This window comes from Thermobia domestica, chromosome 16 (assembly GCF_964235325.1).
Source record: "Thermobia domestica chromosome 16, izTheDome1.hap1.1, whole genome shotgun sequence".
NCBI lineage: Eukaryota > Metazoa > Arthropoda > Insecta > Zygentoma > Lepismatidae > Thermobia > Thermobia domestica.
This window is the reverse complement of record NC_137469.1, coordinates 24466731-24488574: the sequence shown is the minus strand read 5'-3', so window position 1 is coordinate 24488574 and position 21844 is coordinate 24466731. Positions and strand designations below refer to the sequence as shown.

The 21844-nt window shown below is 35.0% G+C and overlaps 2 protein-coding genes across 2 annotated transcripts in view; one reads left to right on the top strand and one right to left on the bottom strand.

Moving 5' to 3' along the window:
* LOC145672949 (inactive pancreatic lipase-related protein 1-like) overlaps positions 1-21844 on the top strand; it is a 112804-nt gene that overhangs the window by 38573 nt on the left and 52387 nt on the right. Inside the window, exon 2 of the mRNA XM_081742199.1 lies at positions 17369-17509. Within this exon, the coding sequence (XP_081598325.1) occupies positions 17369-17509 (141 nt within the window). The remainder of the gene's footprint in view (positions 1-17368; positions 17510-21844) is intronic.
* Positions 258-4085, bottom strand: LOC145672796 (uncharacterized). The gene is made up of 3 exons (XM_081741954.1): positions 3975-4085; positions 3447-3526; positions 258-576 (listed from the first exon to the last, which is right to left on the bottom strand). The coding sequence occupies exon 3, from the start codon at positions 573-575 to the stop codon at positions 258-260; it is 318 nt and encodes a 105-aa protein (XP_081598080.1). The 5' UTR covers position 576; positions 3447-3526; positions 3975-4085.

Genomic DNA, 21844 nt, shown 5'->3' with positions numbered 1-21844 from the left:
GAATAATAATAATAATAATAATAATAATAATAATAATAATAATAATAATGTGAATATTATAAATATAAGTTCATGTCTCAAAATACCAATGCTCTTGCTAAAAAATCACAATGTGAATAAAAAAGGAGAAAAAAATACACTTTGCTTTTAATTTCTCGATACAACTTTAATTCTTTATATATATATATATATATATATATATATATATATATATATATATATATATATATATATATATATGAGTATGTTTTACATTTTTAAACTCTTCGTTTTTTTAATCGAAGGCGCTCCATGGCCTCGATTCTTTTCATGCTCATAATAATTCTTTTGGCCTCTTCGTCTTCCAATGGGAAGAGGTCCCACAAAGATTCTTCGTCTTGTTGTTGTTCCCTTTGTCGTTTTCTTTTCTCCCTCTCTGCTTCTTCATCTTGTTTCTTTTCTTCTAATTCTTTCCCTCTTTCTGTGTGTGTATCTTCTCTCTCTTCTGTTGTTTCTTCTTCTTCCTCATTTTCGATATCAATTAAAATACAGTCAATATCATCGAACATTTCAATGGTACTGATTGAACCGGCCATCCTATAGGGAAAAAAAAAGGAGAAAATTATTACTAATTGAAATTTTACAAGTCTATAGAATCTAAGTTAAGTATCCTTATGACTAAACAATTATTAAAATAAAGTAAATCCGATTCTCAACAATAGTATAATCTAAGATTTAATCCCGCCTAAAAATCAAAACACATTTTTTTTTCGTTTTCTTATATTATAAGCGAACTTTTTACAAATAGTAATAATGACATAATCGTTCACCTCTGGTGTTTAAGTTTAATCCCACTAGCGTCGTGTGGTATACAAACATTTTGCTCGTAGTCTTTGGCGTAGGAGACCCGTGTTCCATTCTGGCGGGAACGGTACGTATTCAACATAGGGTCACGTCTCGCTGTTCAAAGGGATGCTAAACTAAAAATCAACAATCATTTTGCTCGTGAATTTTTCAGCTTTCATGATTGCCATGGATAGCCTAAACTTAAAATATATATCCAGGGTTTATTTCTACAATATATATTAGCAATGCTGTAATATAAATCTAGTTCACACCTAACCAAATAGCGTATATGTCTTTCATACACTCGTCAACGAAAACGTATATGTTTTTCTAACTCGAATGAAACAATTTTAAAAATATCAAAGCTTATGTTGGAGTAATAATAATAATAAACATTTTATTTATAGTGTATTCAATTGATTTCTTTCTAGTGAATGTACTCCTTCAGATTAGATACCACAACAACGCACTGAAGCACATTGGGTTGCCTAGCACTTAGGGACTATGCAGATTTGAACCTTTTCTCTGCTTTTTTGTATGGTCAAACCTGATTAATTAGAATTACATTAATAAGAATTTGATTTTAACAGCCAGAATACAATAATAATATTTCCCATCGATAAAAAACTCCAATCTTCAGTATCCTAACCAAAATAAAATGATGTAATTTCTATTCTTTTCTGTAATCTAATTTCTCCATATATATATATATATATAATGCTCCCCCAACAAAAAAACTTCTAAGTGTGTCCGTCAGTCTATACCCTTTATTTCAATACTAAAAAATATAAATAATAATAATAATAATAATAATAATAGTTTAAGCTACATATGTATCAATAGTAGAAAATCGCTTTTACAAAAAAATCAAAGTATGTTCCAAAAAATAACCCAAACGTATGTCTAACCAACACTTCTATTTAAAACTTGACAATATCCCAGCATAGTACTTTTCAAGTCATATGTTTAAATAAATTACTTATTACTCTAACTAAATCATTATGTTAATAGAAGAACCAATTCTTCCAAAGAAATTTAGCAAAATTAATGTATTTTGAGTAAATTACTTAATGTATTCGATAAGGTTCTCGCCTTTTCTGTGAACGATCTCTTGTTCAAGTTCTGATATGTATATTCATTCATTCAATCAAAAATAATTCTTAAAACTTTTCATGGACCCCACCAAAAATTAATTTCTACATATATTAATAAAAATTTCGTAAATATATATATATATATATATATATATATATATATATATATATATATATATATATATATATATATATATAAAGTATTTCTCTTCAAGTTATATTTCACAAAGTTCGGCATTAACATCTCTCTCTAGCTATCAAATGTATATGTTTTTCGATACCCTACTATTTTACTGATAATCCATATCATGGACATAAATTTTCTAATGTTCCTCATACTTTTTAAAACTATTAAAAAAAAAAAATCTATATATGTCATATCATAACGAAAATTGGAAAAGATTTCATGAAGCTCTACTGGATAGGGTCCCAGGTTCAATCCTAGCTCGCACCACTTATTTAAACAGATTTAAATTATTTTATAAAATGTAGTAAGTTCCCCTATCCTATCTTTTCTCATATATTTAATCTAGCGTTTTTACTCATCTTAAAAGTTCTGACATAACACGTATAAGAGCTGTGCGCCCAAACTACGCTCACAATTACATACAAAAATAAATCCAATCATATACGTATGTACCCGAAGCTAATCGCTTATATATTTTCAAACTTCACACCGTTCTTTAGTCTGCTACAAATATATCAATTCCCATAAAACATGTCTTGCTACAACATTCCTACTCGTTTCTTGTAATATTCAAGAAAACAGAAATACTTTCTATGTAACACCATTGTTTCTAAGATCCCATATCTATTCTAATAAGACAAATATTTATAAAATTTTCCGTGTACGTGACAAATAAATCGCCAATATTAAACTTTGAACATCGACACCCGCAACATGCATATTCCACATCGTATCTTTTCCCTCGTTTACTAAAACAAACACTATACTTTACGAAATCTAATTTCCCTAACCCTATCCAACAATAACTTACGCTCAGTTATAATTGCAAGTTTGCGGTTTGTTCTGTATACTCGTTATTTATTAACCTCTCGTAATAAATTACTCGAACACTTTGTGTGAGCCTATAAATAATTCGTTTTCTACGAAAACTCCTAAGAGCAATCTTTGATTGTGATCCGTCAAATAAATAAATAATTCAATTTCTGTTGAAATCTCATCAGAACAGCAATGCTGTCATCCGTCAAATAAATATGATTGTAAACCAATAATTCAATTCTTGGTAGAAAGTTTCAATATACTCAGGTCCCCGTTTCATTTGGACTAGTTGTTAAACAAGCAAACAATTTTAAATTCCGTTTTAAAACCATGTTTCGCGTATCCCCTTTGCTCAAACCACTGCTACATTTGATAAATTTATATGTCGTTTCAACGATATTTATCTTCAAATGTCCATAAATTAACAAAACGAAACAAACATTCCAACTAAATGATTTGATCATCTGCATATTATTATTTTTATTGTGTTAATAAATTGATCGAAAGAGTAAATATTTCCTTACCTGATACTTTTTTCAATCTTCAGTGAAACAATGATGATAGTCCACCCAAACACTTGAAATAGTCCGTCGTGGAAATTAAACTAAAAAAAAAAAGAAACAATTTATTATTATATTTGAATAAAAATATTGAATAATAACAAAAGAAAATGTTACACTGTGATGCTAATATTCATATTTTGTACGCAATACTTTTCCTCTTAAAACTCAACTATCAATAATTCTCAGGTTAAAGTTATCATTTCGCAAAGATAAATTAAATCTCATCTTATTAAAATGAATAATTAACATTTTCTCGATAATATTACTAATATGTATATTTATCAATTTTCTCGATAATATAAATTAAATCTCATCTTATTAAAATGAATATTTATCATTTTCTCAATTTAGTTAAATCTCATCTTATTAAAATGAATATTAAACATTTTAACAAGGCAAACAGAGTTTTATTTCCATGTGTGTATATATATATATATATATATATATATATATATATATATAATTAAGGAAAAACAGAAATCAACGTACCTTTAAATATAAGTAACGGTGAGAAAAATTTCTTATCAAACTGCAGCACACGAATAAATGGGTAACTTCAAATATCAGCACTCACAAGTAAAATACTCCACTTCTTTAAACCTTGTTTATATATATATATATATATATATATATATATATATATATAACATAACCACGCTAACTTCGAGGACAAATTAGCTTCTTCTTCTTCTCTTCTTTTTTTTTTCTTCTTAAAATCGTCTCAAAATTAAGTACAAAAATATCGTGTTTACCTTCTGCAAATAAGCATACCTGTTCCTTTAAAACACAGTAATTGTTAAATACCATCCAACTGCGCACAATAAAAGAAAAAAAATATCATCTGATACCTTTTCCTCTAAATCCATACCAGTGTCAAACCAAACAGAAAACCTAATTTTTCTCTAAATACATTACCGCACACATGAGTAAACAAAGGTCTTCCTTCGTTCACAACAACGAAATTCACAGTTGCAATCTGTTATTGGGAGGGTCAACAGGATACGTTGGTTGTAAACACCACCTGTCTATACCAACCGTTCACAAGCTTGGATTTTTTTTTTCAAGTAAGTTTTCATTTTAGAACCTGTACAAAAAATATCTCTATACCTTACATCATTGATACAACATTTAGCTATCATGCATGAGATCCATACTTCGATTCCCGATAACAAACAACATTCACTCCATGATTTTCGTTGCCTATACATAATTGAGACCACGTAGCATAATCGCTAACGCTCTTGCCTTCGGTGCAAGCGGTCATTGCTTCAATTCCCAGTGGGGCACTCGGTCTAAAAAGTGTAATCGTTAACGCTCTTGACATCGGTGCGAGCGGTGTCTGATTCAATTCCTGGTGGTGCATTCGGTCCAAAAAGTGTAATCGCTAACGCTCTTGACGTTGGTGCAAGCGGTCCCTGGTTCGATTCCAGCTCCCGCCAATTAAACTTCGTGCTGGACATAATCCATATGCGTTAGTTTTTCTTAAGGTTATCCCATTTTCATAATACCACCATATCATGCATCTCATCATTATTGTGTGTACTCGTGTATAATTCACAGGTTCGATTCCCGGTGGTGACAACACTCGATCGAAAAGGTGTAAAATCTTTCTCATAATAGTTGTCCTAATAGAGGGTTTTTTTTTTCTCATTCACACCATGTAAATGCCTGGGGTATTACCTAACTTATAGGTCCCAAACCGTTTCCCCAAATCCTTTTGTCCTTCCCTTTCCCCCCGGGAATTGTGTTTTCACCGAGGAGTCCTCAAACGTTCACGTACAGGTTTCACGCAATCTATTCTTACATATGTTAATGAAACTAATTATCTCTCTTGTTTCACAAATCTATGATTAGTCATTATCCATTCGGGTTTGTTTATCTTTTCATAGGATAAACTTCTTATACAATAAAATTCATTTTCATTTATGTAACTCTAATATAAAGGTTCCATGTTTCGTTTTGCTAGCATATAATTTGTATTCCACTCACAACATTTAAAAATCGCTATGGGTTTACCTTCATAACAAACAAAATACATTCACTCCGTTCAGCTACAATACGTTAGTTCGATTCCGGGCTTCGTCAATATAGTTTATTCATATTCTCTTTTTTTCTAGATTAATTTAATAATAACTAAATGCAACATTACAATTTACATTGAAGTTCTCCATAACCATACGTTTTTAAACACGGAAATTCCCCCAACCTCTCTTCCCTTATTTTTTTTTTCAAGTTAAAGCACTGTGGGCGGGGTAATCTACAGCTGCTACAACAAGTCGGTTCCCATGGTCAAGTTACCAAAACTTTTACAATAACAACAACATATTAAAAAAGCATAAAAGAAAAAAAGAATTGTCTCTTCTAAAAGTAGAAAAAATATAGCATGCATTCATTCATATTTTGCCTCTCATTCATGTAAACACGGGTAGTCTATTTTTTTCTCATGGTTTTTCAACACACACACACAGACACACACATATATATATATATATATATATATATATATATATATACAGAATCAATAGGGCTTTTCAACATAATAGAGGGATTCTTATTCTTAGAACAGATACACATAACAGTTCATTCACATTTGCCTTCTGATTCACGTAAACAGGATGCAGGGTAGTCTGTTTTTTTTTTCTCATGATTTTTCAACACATATATATATATATATATATATATATATATATATATATATATATATATATATATATATATATTCTCTTGGGTCTTGCAAACACAAGATCTATTTTCATGCATCATTACGTGTTTCTATAGGTTAATATATAATTGGAACTCTCTTAGAGCCAAAACATCTCATACATGCTTCACTAAACAGCAATTATCAATCACACAAAGTATAAAGGTTCTCTTTCTCCCTATATCTCTCTCTCACTCTCTCTCTCTCTCTCTCCCTCTCATATTACACTCAATTTTTCAATACACCATCCCCTCCTGGAACTCTCTTAGAGCCAAAACATCTCATACATGCTTCACTAAACAGTAATTATCAATCACACAAAGTATAAAGGTTCTCTTTCTCTCTCTCTCTCATATTATACTCATCTTCCCATTGAATTTTTTGTCCACCTGGGGTTGTTTTTCACCTCAAATTACATTATATTACCGGAAGTATTCCCCCCCCTCCCGCCTCTATAGCGCATCAGATCATTATATACAATACAGCTGTGTTTATCTAGCCTCAACCTCACCCCTCCAAACTCTATTTACTCATATACTCTTCATTGTTCATCCATCAAAATTTTGACAGTCAACATCTTGCTTATAATCTACTGAAGATGACCGATTTTAGTGTCGAATTCATAGTTTTCGGGGTCGCTGAGAGGAACAGTGACACTCCAGATGCCGTTTAAATCAAATTCAGCTCCACAACTTCGTGGAGGAGGGATATATATATAGAGTATATATATATATATATATATATATATATATATATATATATATATATATATATATATATATATATACAAATGATCGAAAATGACATATATTAGTGTCGAGTTCATAGTTTTCGTGGTCACTGAGATGAAGAGTGACATTTCCGATGCCGTTTAACTCCAAATTCAGCCCACAATAGTAATATTTAGTTTTTACTGTTATTTTTACCAAACACATGACATTAGGAGTTATACATTAAAAGTTTTTATTTCAACCCAGCGAAGCGGGTAGTCAACGTAGTATACAGGGTGTCTCAAAAGTCCCCTGACATAGGGGAACTCTGTTATTATCCGTGTTACAACAAAATATAAGAGGGGAAACCATCTCCAAATATGATGTTTTCAATCTAAGGTGAAAAAAAATTTCGGGCCGTTTGGGCTGTACACTCTTTATGAGCCCACTGTTAGATTAAAATGCAACGTTGCCATTACTCTGGAGTCATAACATAAAGTAAATGGGGGCATGTTTGAAAAGGGGGCTGGCCATAGACACGTTAGCGTAGAAGACAGTCACTTCATTCACTTATGTTGTGTTTCCAGGTAAATGGTAAATTGCATTTTCATTTAACATTGGACGCATAAAGAGTGTACAGCAAATGGCTCGTCTGATTTTAAAAAAATCCTTCACTTTAGATTGAAAACATCATATTCAGAGACGGTTTTCCCTCTTACATTTTGTTGTAACTTTGATAATAACAGTTACCCTATGTCAGGGGACTTTTGAGACACCCTGTATAATAATTTTCCTTTGACAGCAGTTCGTCTCAACTAGCCACTGTTTCCATAAGGACTAATTTCCCTCAGCACGAAAAAGTAGTCAGTTCTCATACGATTTGTTAGTAATATCCTACACCACTTTGTCCTGCTTTGATGTAAAACTTGCGTTTCGCACCTCACGTTGATATCCAAGAAGCGGCCTGCTCCTTCTATCAAAAGAGCTTTCAAGACCTGCTTATTATTCAAACGTGAATAGGCTTAAAAAAAAAAAAAAAAAAAAAGAAAGCAAATTACGTTATATGCTCATTTATGTTATGTAATTCTTCAGTCTTCAAATATATAAATTATTTTCTTCATAACACTTGATTAGTAATATACAGTTATGAAATGTTACGAACAAAATGATTTTATGTAAAATAATATAGCTACATAAATGGTGATAAGTATTGCCCCAAACTCCATGTCAAACAATGTAAAATTGTACTTCATTTATTTCTTTTTGCAAAATTTAGTTTTTAAAAGATCATACAAAGTGTTTTTTTATAAAACGTTCATGTCCTTTGGCTAAAACAATACATACAATATGCGCTTGTTTGTTACTGTGTTTTAAAGGTCTCCGTAGAGTGGAAGAGAAAAGGTTCAAGACATGTTCAGATCAAAAATTAGAAACAACTTTTCCCTTATGTTCACAAGGAGAAAAGATTTTCCCCGAGGAAATGGAATACAGTTTCCTCTTAAGAAATAGAATGCGCTTGAATTCGTGATATTTATTTCGGGCTCATTTGCATTTATATAAAGGTAACCAAGAAAATTCTGTCGTTTTTTCACCCACCACCTTCGAACATCGATATGTCACCTAAGACGTACCTGGAAGATAAAACAGTCCCCATTAGCATCGACGACCTTCTGCTAACATTCTGGAAGACCATGGATTCCATCGTGGTAGAACTTAGTGGGCCGCGAAGCGAAGAAGGCATCAAGTGCATTTTGCACCTCTACTAGGGATTTGAACTGGCGTCCTCGAAGGTGATTGTCCAAGGAATGGAACAGGTTATAATCGGACAGTGAATTTCCGGGGAATATGGCGGATGCGATAGTGTTTTCTCATCCAAGGCGTAGAATGGTGTCCCGGGTCATCCTTGCCACGTGGGGCTTACCGTTATCCTGTAACAGAAGGACCCCTTTGCGATTCAGAAGTGCTGGCTCCAGAAGTTTTTAGTTTTTCTTGAACATGGCTCGACTGCTGACAGAACACAGTTGCATTGATACTCTGACCAGCTGGTAGCAGTTCCTGATACACGATGCCGCGAGCAGTTCACCGAACACTTCTTCTGGTGCAGTGCCGGTTTCAGCTATTTTGCAACCGGTTCATGGGATGTTAACCAATGATGATGGCGCTGTGGAGCTTCGTACAGGAACCACTTCTCATCACATGTCAATACCCTGTCCAGGAATTTCTCCTTCCTCAGACGAGACAGCAAAGAAACATAGGTGTCTGCTCGCTTTGCGTTCTGGCCCGGAGTCAAATCATGTGGGACTCATAGACGCAACTTGTAGCGTTTTCCAAGTTGATTGAGGTGCTGCCGAATGGTTTCTCCACTCACATTGAATTGCAGTCCCAATTCCTCACATATCTAGCCACTATTCGCCTCAATTGCTGCCTAAAGATCTTCATTTTGTACTTGAGTTGTTCTTCCGGCAAGTGGTGCGTCTTCGAGTGTTTCGTCACCGTCCTTAAATTTGTTAAACCACCGCCGCACTATTCCCGTATTCATGACACCCTCACCAAAGGCCTGGCATATCTTCCGCGCTGCTGCAGCAGCGTTTGACTCCAGTTTGAACTGGTACAGCATACATGCCCTTATGACACTCTGTGGAGGTCCCGTGTTTACTCTGTCCTTATGCACGTTCCCGATGGAACTGAACTGCCACAACCAGGTAGCATTTTGGATATACCCACATCAACAACTGACCTTCGCCTTATCTCCATTCACATTCAACTCAAGTTGAAAGAGCCAATTGAACACATACCTCCACAAAAATCGACAGAATTTTCTTAGTTACCTTTATATTTAAATAAATTACACACAATAATAATAATAATAATAATAATAATAATAATAATAATAATAATAATAATAATAATGATAATAATAATAATAATAATAATTTACGTTTTGTGATGCTTGTTCATCCTAAGATACCCTTGGGTCCCCCCTCGGGCATGAAGTCGACGGCCATTACAACGAAGGCTTCAACCTCTTTTGACTGTTCTCACACTTTATTTTAACGCTCTTCACATTACAGCACACAAATCACATTCTTTATTATAATATAAATCATAATACACAAGACTATATAAACTATAATGTTAATATAATTCCAAAAGTGTAAAGTTGTTATGTGTATAATATTATGTAAACATCTTCTAAATGGTATGGAGCATTTATGGTGCCATTGACTGGTACAATCTTTCACAAAATTCATTTTATGATTAAAGACGAATTATATATATATATATATATATATATATATATATATATATATATACTAGCAGCGTTCACCCCGCTTCGCTGCGGTCACCCCGGAACGCAATAAACTTTGTTACTTAGATAATTTTTACTTTTTCGCTTTCAAGTGATATGATAAAAACCATAGAAGATTGCAGTAAATCTTAACATTATATCGCCTGTCATTTATGTTAACCCGCCCCGCTTCGCTGCGGTCATCCCGGTGCTGGCATATTGTAAAAGTGTCTGTAAAAATAAGCAAATCAATTAAAAAATTTTAAACAGAAGATTCAAGCTATTTTCCGCTGTATATCGCCTGTCATTTATGTTAACCCGCCGAGTGACACGGTCATGCGGGTTGCATATAAATACGTTTATTTTTACCTATGATGAACTAATAACAAAGGATTTGTACGTTATGGACACTTGAATGGTCAATTATCTCAAGACACTGGTAATTAAAAATTAAAGTGATATGATAAAAACCATCTAGGGTCCAAATCCTAATAACCCCCCAAAAATGAAAGAAATTGGTTCAGCCGTATTAGCGTGATGAGCGGACAAAGGATTTTGTACGTTCTCTTTTATATATATAAGAAGATAGATATAGATAGATAGATAGATAGATAGATATAGATATAGATATAATGAAATCTTTCAGTTTAACATCCCACGATCATGTCCGTTAGGCTAAGGGATCGAGCTCCCTCGTGGCTAAGCGGTTAGTATACGAGCTTTTTGGGGTGGGAAACCCGTGTTCGATTCCCAGCAGGAGTTCATGTGGTTCGGATTCCACGTTAATCAGTAGGTCCTCTCTCATATAGCCTCGCTGCTGAAAGAGACATTAAACTCAAAGTCAACTCAACTCAGCTAAGGGAGACGATAATTAAGGCAAGTGAATGATAATGGAAGAATTGGTGGAATGAGAAAGTAGGAGGCGACTGGAGTACCCCATTGGTTCCTCCTGAATAGCTACATCCATGTATTTATCTTTGGAGTGATTTCTCGAAGGGCTATCAAGAAAATGCCATAGAATGCGAATGCAAATATAAAACAGTATCACATTCTCTATGTGTAATTATTAGTACATGCGTTTTATATTGTTATTTAAAAAATGGCTTCTCTATTGATATATATGTCTTTTATGCCAATCATATATGTTTACAAAACAACCTATACCCTGTGAATATTATAGGACCACATATTGCTTCTAACCATTAACAAAATGTGAGGTCTATCTTATATATTATATTATTATTTGGTATTCTGCTTTTCGGCAGGTCCTGGGACTAATGAGGATTTTTTTTTTTCAATTTTAAATTGGGGCCTGGAAATGTTTCTTCCACTTTTGTCCATGTTCAGTTTCCTCTTTTAATCCCCAATATTTTCTTCTATTTTTCAAATCATTGATCAGCTGTGTTCTTCTTCTTCCTATTCCTCGCTTCCCTTCCATCTTTCCTTCTATGACGGTGTGAGAAAGACAATTTCTTCTCAAGATGTGTCCAATCCAATTGGCCTTTCTACGAAGAATGGTGGCTAGAAGTGTCTTCTTTTCTCCTATCCGTTTTAAAACATCTTCGTTTGTTGTTCTTGCTGTCAATATTATCTTCTCCATCTTCCTCCAACATCACATTTCAATGTCTCCAAATATTTCTTCTCTAACTTAGCATTTGACCAACTTCTTCTTAAGTTCAATATTGAGCCTGCTAGTTAAGAGTGATCTTTTCTTGTTGAATGCTTCTTTAGCTATGGCAATTCTTGACCTGATCTTTTTGGTGCAGTAAGCGTCTCTCGTCAAAATACTTCCCAGATACTTGAAATTATCGACCTCTTCAAATTCTCTTTGGTCTACTCTGGTCTGTAAGGGCGTGTTTCCACGGGATATTCTCATGACTTTCGACTTTTCGATGTTAATTTCCATTTGATACAGTTTTCCAGTTTCAACTATTTTGTCAATCATCTGTAGTCCTTCTTCGGTTTTAGCTATTATAACCGTATCATTTGCATACCTTATCTTGTTAATGAACTGCCTTCCAATCTTTAAATCTTCAATTTCCATTAATGCTTCCTTCATTAAACATTCACTGTAAATGTTGAATAATTGGGGCGACAAACTACATCCTTGTCTGACTCCTCTTCCAATCTCCACACTATTGGTTTCTCCTTCATTCAAGCGCAACTTCACTCGTTGTCCTGTGTACAGGTTTTGAATGAGTCGTCGATCTCTCCAGTTGACTCTGATTTCTTTAAGTATTTTCAGAAGTTTCGTCCAATTGACTCGGTCGAAAGCTTTTTGTCAGTCTATGAAGCACAAACACAACTCTTCCTTTACATCAAGAATTATTTCTGATATAATTCTCATCAATCCAATAGCATCTCTGGTGCCTTTTTCTTTCCGGAATCCAAGTTGATCTTCTTCTAACCTCTCATCTATCTTGCTTTTCAGCCGCCTGTTCAGTATGCGTGCAATGATCTTTCCAGCGTGGGAAATCAGGCTAATGGTTCTGTGATCGCTGCACTTCTCTCCTTGATTTTTCTTGGGCAATGTAATCATTGTAACATCAAGAAAATCCTTTGGCTATTCTCCACTCAGGTAGATCTTGTTATTAAGTGAGGTCAGTACTTTCATTGCATTGTCTCCTAATTCCTTGAGCAAATCTACTGGTATGTCGTCGTCTCCAGTGGCCTTTCTTCTTCGCATGTCTTTGATTCCTTGTACTACTTCACTTTTCAATATACTGGGTCCTTTTTCATCATCATCTACCTCTTCCTCTTCTTCGATCACAATATCTTTGGGGTGGTTCTTCTGATCATACAGATCTTTCATGTGTTTCTCTCAAATTCTAAGGGTTCTTTGATGGTCGGTGGTTACATTACCTTGTTGATCTTCAATGTCAAACGTTCGTATACTTTTGTTAGCTTTCCTTCCTAATTCTTGTGCTTTCTGATACATCAGATCATATCTACCGCGCTGTTGAAGATGCATTATTTTTTCACATATCTGCTCCATGTACATTTCTTTGGCTTTGTCCGTTTCTTTTCTCAATTCATTATTCAGCCTTCTGTATTCATTGATGTCCGTGTTTTTTGCCCTTCTGCGTTCCTCCATCTTCTTAAGCATTACTTCAGTTATCCATGGTTTTCTCGGTGCTCTTTCCATCCTAGCAATGTTATTATGGAGTGTGTCAAGTAGAATCTGTTTAACTTTTCCCCAACTATTCTCTATATTGTCAACCACATCGCCCATTGTACAGAATTTTCTTCAATATCTTCTTTCACATCATCGTCGATATTTCTTAGTCTCTCCAAGTTCCATTTTCGATTTCTCCTCCCATTTTTCTTGATCGACTTTAACCAGGTTTGCACTTCCGCCACTAGAAGATTGTGATCCGAATTAATGTCCGCACCTGGTAGTGTCTTCACGTCTCGTACACTACTCCTGAAACGTTGGTTTACAAGAATGTAATATATTTGGCACTGTTTCTTATTTCCTGGACTTTTCCACGTGTACAGCTTGGTTTTTCTTTTCTTAAACCACGTGTTCATCAGCACCAGATCATGTTGCCTGCAGAAATCGATAAGCATTTGATCTCGTTCGTTTCTTCTACCTAGTCCAAATGGTTCAACTACCTTATTCGCAGTTCGTTCTCCTACTATGCTGTTGAAGTCTCCCATTACTACGGCGTTGACCTTACCTCTTCCTTCCTGATGCAATATGTCACTGATCTGATCATACATTACTTCTACTTCATTATCATCATGGTCGGTAGTTGGCATATACACTTGTGTTATCACAATATCCACTGGTTTTGCATGTAGTTTTACAAACATCAAGCAGTCACTTTAGTATAGCACTTTGGTTACACTTCTTGCTACTTCGTTTTTCATAGCTATCGCGACACCATTCTCGGCCTTATCGTTACCCGAATAGTATATTCTGTAATTTCCCGATACTATCTCATCTTTCCCTGGCCATCTCACTTCACTCAAGCCCACTATGTCCACTTTACATTTGTCCATTTCCACTTTTATATTTTCAAGTTTTCCCTCATGTCGTAGAGTTCGTACGTTCCAGGTTCCCATGCTGAAATGTAAGTTATTATTTTCTCTTCTGATGATTCTTCCCGGAGTAGTCCCCACCCAGAGATCCGAACAGGGAACTATTTTGCCTCCGGAATTTTTTACCTCAGGAAGAACCATCATTATATGTATTATCCTCCTTCGTCCCTTCTGGGAAAAAGATAATGTGTTAGTATTCCCATTTCCTTTCCACATCTCCATGCCGTTGACCATCTAGCGGTTCATCCGCATTTTAGGACAGTTTCCCCTCCTAAGGACAAGAAGGTGCCCTGGCCTCCAAACACTCATCCGCCCTCCGAGAAGGCCATTGGCACTTGGTAGAAGCTGACTCCTTGTCTCGGGAGTCGGTCGGTCCCAACCTACGTTAGCCGCCAAAGATGTTGCCCGCTTTCTCCCGCGAGGAGGTGTAGGTTGGGATTTTCCTTTCGTTTAGGATGAGACCCGAAGGCTTTTCTCAAACCTCTCCGGTACTTTTAGAAAGCATCTTATATAATGGTTTCCAAACTGGAAATCATGATCAATAAGTACTACGAAACATAGGTAACCCGATTTCCAGTAATGAAGCCGCCTCTTCTGTAACTTTATCTGTTCGAAGAAAAAAGGTAAGTTTGGGCTTCTTCTGAAATAGCCTGTGTAATAGCATTAGAGTTGCCAACCTCGGATTACAAATTTATCGATTTTCGTCTGTAAAATGGTCGTTCATTATAAAAGAATTATCGTGTTTTCGCTATGCACGTGACTATCGTATACACAAGGATAATACTACTAATAATAGCACTAACACATAACAAACCTGTCTAGTAATCTTTAGTTTAGAATTCCAAATCGGGGTTACTGCTCTCATCATTTTTTTTCAAAATCCTTATTAACATTACCAGTGACGTATTTAGGAGGCTTCCGGGGTTAAGCCCCCCCGAAATCTTACTTACTATAGTAAAGTATATGAAATATCTTGCAGAATTTTCACATTTTCAGGCAAAGCCTTCCCCCTCCCGAAAGTTACCAAAGCTCCCCCGAAACAAAATCGTAAATACGCCACTGAACATTACACTGAACAACAACAATCTTCTCACTCTCTCGTAAACGTAATTGAATTTAAGGAATGAATGCAGGGTTGCCGTTTGCTATTTATATATTAATTCCCAAATTGTTATTGATTTATTTTAGCGGAAATGACTGTTAAAAACCTCAGTATGTGTGTTTTATAATTATTTAATGCACATCTATAATTTATTGGCACATTCAAAAACTGGTAAAAAGTGTATGTTCTGAAATTATCGTATAGTCACCTATTACAGCACGGGCATTATCGTATATATGCAAGGGCGCCCATCAGGGGGGACAAGGAGGGGAAGCTTGCCCCCCCCCGAGAGGAAATTCTACTTCAGAATATCGAAAATCCAATAGAATTTTTACATTAGTTACAGAAAAATTTGAAACTATTTTTGAAACGTCGCTTATATTTGCCCCCCTTGGAAACCACAACATGGGCGCCCTTATATATATATATAGCATTTAGGCTTAAATTGTCGTATATTAAGTTATCATATGGTTGGCATTCTCTATTTCTTGGTTGACTGTGAGCTTGCTAGATAGCGAAACTAGTAGAATAGTAATTACAAACAAACAATACACGGAGATACACCGAATGCAAGAGACACATTTCACTTGTCGTTTTATATTAGTTTTCAAGTCCTTGCGTCTGCGGCATTTGTACCGCCTTCTAAGAAAAATATAACCCTGATTCCAGTGCGCTGAATTAGATTCCCAGAAAACGTGTTTACTTGAAATTTACATTTTTCTTATTGAATTTCCAGTGTTTCGTGATATCGAGTGGCAATAATTTCAAAAAACGCAAGAAGTGAGTGAAAATGCCGCCAAGCGAGCGCAACGTCGATATACACGCAAGTGTCCAAAGGTTAAGCAATGTAACAAACATTTTAGAAATGATCCCAAAAAATGCATCAAATGATGTGATCTTCATCAATGATTAGTTTTTGGATCAGGGGCAACAAAATGTTTGAACGACCATTAAATCGAATTTTCATTTTCATTTTTTTTTTTTTTAACGGAATGAGCACGTCATACTGAGTTAGTGATAGTTTGGGTTTGGCTACACTATATGTAGGTCTCCAGATAAGGCGTACAAGAACATTTTTGATTTAAATATATTGGAGTTTTTGGATCAGGGGCCACAAAATTTTTATACGGCTCCTAAATCGAGTTTTCGTTCTTTTTTTTTTTTTTTTTTTTTTTTACGGAATAAGCACATCATACCAGGCCCGTATCCAAGAGGGTCTAGGGGGCCGGGCCCCCCTAAAATTTTCACGGTAGTATTGCTATCATGTGGTTGGATCGGACTCCCCTAACTTCAGCCCCCCCTACATTTTTGGGCTGGCTACCGGCCTGCATCATGCTGAGTTAAGTGATAGTTTGGATTTGGCCACACTATATGTAGTTCTCCAGATAAGGCGTACAAGAACATTTTTGATCTAAATATATTGGAGTTTTTGGATCAGGGGCCACAAAATTTTTATACGGCTCCTAAATCGAGTTTTCGTTTTTTTTTTTTTTTTTTTTTTTACGGAATAAGCACATCATACCAGGCCCGTATCCAAGAGGGTCTAGGGGGCCGGGCCCCCCTAAAATTTTCACGGTAGTATTGCAAATGAACTATCATGTGGTTGGATCGGACTCCCCTAACTTCAGCCCCTCCTACATTTTTGGGCTGGCTACCGGCCTGCATCATGCTGAGTTAAGTGATAGTTTGGGTTTGGCTACACTATATGTAGTTCTCCACATAAAGTGTACAAGAAAATCTTTGATTTTAATATATTGTGGATCAGGGGTCACAAAATTGTTAAACGGCTCCTAAATCGAGTTTTCGTTTTCTTTTCTTTTCTTTTTTTTTTTTTTTTAAATACGGAATAAGCACATCATACTGAGTTAAGTGATAGTTTGGGTTTAGCTACACTATGTGTAGTTCTCCAGATATAAGGTATACAAGAAAATTTTTGATTGAAATCTTTTCATCCGAAAACTGCAAATTTCCAATTAAATATTTCTTTCTTGAAAATACTGGTAGTTTATAAATAACATATTTGTTTTATAATTTCAGCTAATCATGTTACGAAGAAGGCATTAAAAATATCAGATTTTTATGAAGAACAGTCGCCGCAGCACTCAGAGCACATAATTTCAATACGATCAACGCACAACAGAAAACTCAGACGTGGAAGAACCAAACCAGTATGCCAAGGTAAGAAAATTATTTTAACTAGTCTGTGCAAAATCCGTAATGAAACTGACTGTCTCTTAGTAATTCTATGTTAAAAGAAGTGCTTGTTTTGGTGAGAAGTAGAAAGCTGAAAATTGCGCATACATACGAGGGTAGATTTTTTTTTTAATTCCCATATATTACACTTTGATGTGCAGGTGACAAGATTACAAACTAGTTTCTTTATTCACAAATGTTGTCTGATATGGCAGTGTTCTCAAAGATACTGTTTTTACGTGAAAATTCTTGCACGAGCATTGACGTCAAATATATGGCAGTGTTCTCAGAGATACTGTTTTTACGTCAAAATTCTTGCACGAGCATTGACGTCAAATATATGGCAGTGTTCTCAGAGATACTGTTTTTACGTGAAAATTCTTGCACGAGCATTGACGTCAAATATATGGCAGTGTTCTCAGAGATACTGTTTTTACGTGAAAATTCTTGCACGAGCATTGACGTCAAATATATGGCAGTGTTCTCAGAGATACTGTTTTTACGTGAAAATTCTTGCACGAGCATTGACGTCAAATATATGGCAGTGTTCTCAGAGATACTGCTTTTACGTGAAATTTCTTGTATGAACATAAATGTTTCAAGAACCCAAAATAGTTAGGGTTGCTAGTCTTATGTTTGGCTCGTATGTTTTACATTTTCCCGGAACGTTTTAAGTTAAACGTTTTTACTTTCTTTCCGTAAAACATTTCTTCCATTTTGCACACTTTCAATTGATTTGTATTATATAGGGTGATTTTTTTAAAAAAACTCACGGATTTCATTTGGGTCTAGAGTGTCTAACTAAAGTCCGATTTTCATGCGGTTTGTGGCAAATGATCAAGGAAGGATGGAAGGTTTATGAGACTATATTTACTTGTATAAATTCATCCGGGGTAATATCAGCCACGTCTCAAGAAAAACACCAAAAATTCACCAGTCTACTTTACAATAGGAATGAGGTGCGGTGCGGTATGGAGATTTGAGTTTTCTCCGTTTAATGTCAACCTCGCCAAGGTCATTTAAGAAACAAGAAACTGGGCCGTTGTATTGGGAATTGTGCTGTACAGTTCTGTGCTACTGTGTGGGTATGATCAGGACACAGTGAGAATAGTGTACTCTATGGAGTAACATGAGTTTATCGTTAAAAGTTTTTGGGAAACGGAATCTATTGTTGCTACGCAAAGGGCATTTAGAAACAAATTTGTCTCAAATTCTGCCCCAGACAGGAACATAATATGGTCGCTAGTGAATAAATTGGAAGAAACAGGATTGCTTTCACGTAGGCAGGTATTGTGCGGTGCCTTAGGTCATCCAAGAAATATCTCCGTCACGTCGTTTGTCGTAAGAAACCGGCTATAGCTATTCGATATATGATTTATGGGTGTTACCACTAACACTTACTTTGTATTCTCACTAACATGTAATTTGTATTCTGCAATTCCGCTGCAAAAATCCAGAACCTCATTCCAATTTAAGGTGTACTGGCAAATATTTACTGTTTTTCTTGATGCATGATCGATATTATGCCGGATGAATTTAAACCAGTAAACATAGTCTCATAAATCTACTATTCTTCTTCAATCATATGCCATAAACCGCATGAAAATCGGAGTTCAGTTAGAAATTCTAGACCCAAATGAAATCCGTGAATTTTAAAACAATCACCCTGTATAAGTTAGTGCGAAGAAAGTTAACTAGAAGAACGGATTTCTCACACATTACTAACAACGGAACCCACTCTCAACATCGTCTCGATGATATCGCAGTTTCGACCGATCGTGATATAGTGATATCAGGAGCAGAAGCTACTGTGAACTACGGTAATAAAAGCAGAATATACTGATGTCAGCAACAGAAACTACTGTGAACTAATAAAAGCAGAAAATACTGGTGTCAGGAACATAAGTTTCTGTAAACTAATAAAAGCAGAATATACTGGCGTCAGGAACAGAAGCTACTGTGAACTACTAAAAGTAGAAGATACTTATGTCAGGAACAGAAGCTACTGTGAACTAATAAAAGCAGAATATACTGGTGTCAGGAACAAAAGCTATTGCGAACTAATAAAAGTAGAATATACTGATGTCAGGAACAGAAGCTACTATGAACTAATAAAAGCAGAATATACTGGTGTCAGGAACAGAAGTTTCTGTGAACTAATAAAACAGAAGACAAGTGATTGAAAATTACGATATGACATGCAAGGTTTTTGAGCATATAAAGAAGAATGTGAGATTGTTCGATTTGATTTTAGTTTAGTATCCCTTTCAGCAGCGAAGCTGTATGAGACGTGAACCTACAACTTAACGTGGGATTCGAACATAAGCTTCCACCGGTCTTCCACGCCAAATGCGCGTATGTTAATAGTTTTGCCACGAGCGAGTCTTTATTAAAATACAATTATAAAGGTAACAAAAATTTATGTAATATACTTAGTTGGTTTTGAGCTTCACATTCCTTTCAGTGCCAAGATTATATGAAATGAGGGCCTACAGCTTGACGTGGGATCCGAAACACATGAGCTTCCACCGGGAATTATAGTCTAATATACTTCTCTTGTGTTTTACGTGTTGTAATTATTTTTAACGAACTGCCTGAGCCTTCAACTAAAACTACTCTACGTTAATATGTGAAACCACATACGAGTTAGTTATGTATAACTTCTGAATATCATATATATCTCCATTTTTAACCCCTAAAAGTAGTCAAATCTTCCTATTTTTTCTCTGAAAATTGTGGCAACCCCACAAAAAAAGTATAAGTTGAATCTAATCAAATTTATGCGCGAGAGCAGTTATGTAGATACTTTGAATACTTTGATGTTAAACATATAAAACTGTTTAACACGGAATCAATCATTAAAGTACCCACATGACTAGTTCTTTAATTGTTCCACATGAGAACAGAAGAGTATTACAGAATATTAAAACAAAAAACATGAACATTAATAGATTTATAGTGTAAGCGTTTTCTTCCCTATAAAATTTCAGTACTAGACTATTTTTTTTTTTTTTTTTTTTTTTTTGTTCAGGATCGGATCGAATTTGTTTGTGTGGTAATCTTCCCTTCGTTTTAGTTTCCTCCTCAAAATAAGTGTTGCTTATGAGATGCTAAATTTATCGTCTTGTCTCGATTTTCATCTCAAAAACGAGACAAGAAGTATATTTTTAAATTCGAGGCAAGGCGAGAAAAATGATATTTTTTTTAAAAAAATCTTGCTTTCGAGACGAGGGCACGAGACATTTCTCGAGTCTCGTCTGAGCTCCTTCGGGGCTAAGCGGTTAGCATACGCAACTTTGGGTTCGATTCCCGGCGGAAGCTCATGTGGTTCCGATTCCACGTTAATCAATAGGTCCCTCGCTGCTGAAAGGGCCGTTAAATTCAAAATCAATTTAACTCAACTTGAGTCTCGTGGACAAACAACTTTACCTAAGACTTAGATCTCAAGCTTTGTTTCAGTATCACATTTCATAATATAATTACTATAAATGAATAAATTGATTGTACATACACAATGAAGAGAATTTATAAACGTTTAAAGATACGTAGGTCATTATACAATATACTCCGAAAATAAATATTGTTAAAATGTTGTTATATCAGACCCTTCGTGAATCTCTCGTGAAGCGTATATATATACATACTTTGATAACTTCTAGATAAAATTAAAAAATAAATCAAGGAATAAATATTATAGATACATTTACAAAATGAAAAGAAAAAAAATTGATATGAGACGAAAAAGAGGGGTCTTCGAGAATCGAGACATGGCAAAAATGTACGTGACGAGACGAAATAATTTTATTGACTTCATTAACTAACGAGGAAATCTTATTGACTCCATTAACCAACGAAAAATCTTATTCATTCCATTAACCAACGAAAAAATCTTATTCACTCCATTAACCAACGAAAATTTCTTATTGACTCCATTAACCAACGAAAATTTTTTATTCACCCCATTAACCAACGAAAATTTCTTATTGACTTCATTAACCAACGAAAAAATCTTATTGACTCCATTAACCAACGAGAAACTCTTATTGACTCCATTAACCAACGAAAAAATCGTATTGACTCCATTAACAAACTCAGCCGAGATAATCGCTCTAGCTACAAATTGCAACAGAAACAATTTTTTAAAAAATCGCTTTCGTTCAAAAGTTATCCTGCGAAGTAACGGACAAACGTACGAACATTCCACGATTAAAGTCACCGTCACTCATAAAAATATTAACGGATCTAGTCCGTTAATGAACTCGACCGAGATTATCATTCTAACTACCTACTAGAAAAAAGCAGATCTTAAACTTTTGCTTT

Bases quoted from the DNA above. Each gene is read 5' to 3' on its own strand.
- LOC145672796 (XM_081741954.1), bottom strand. From the start codon at position 575: ATGGCCGGTTCAATCAGTACCATTGAAATGTTCGATGATATTGACTGT.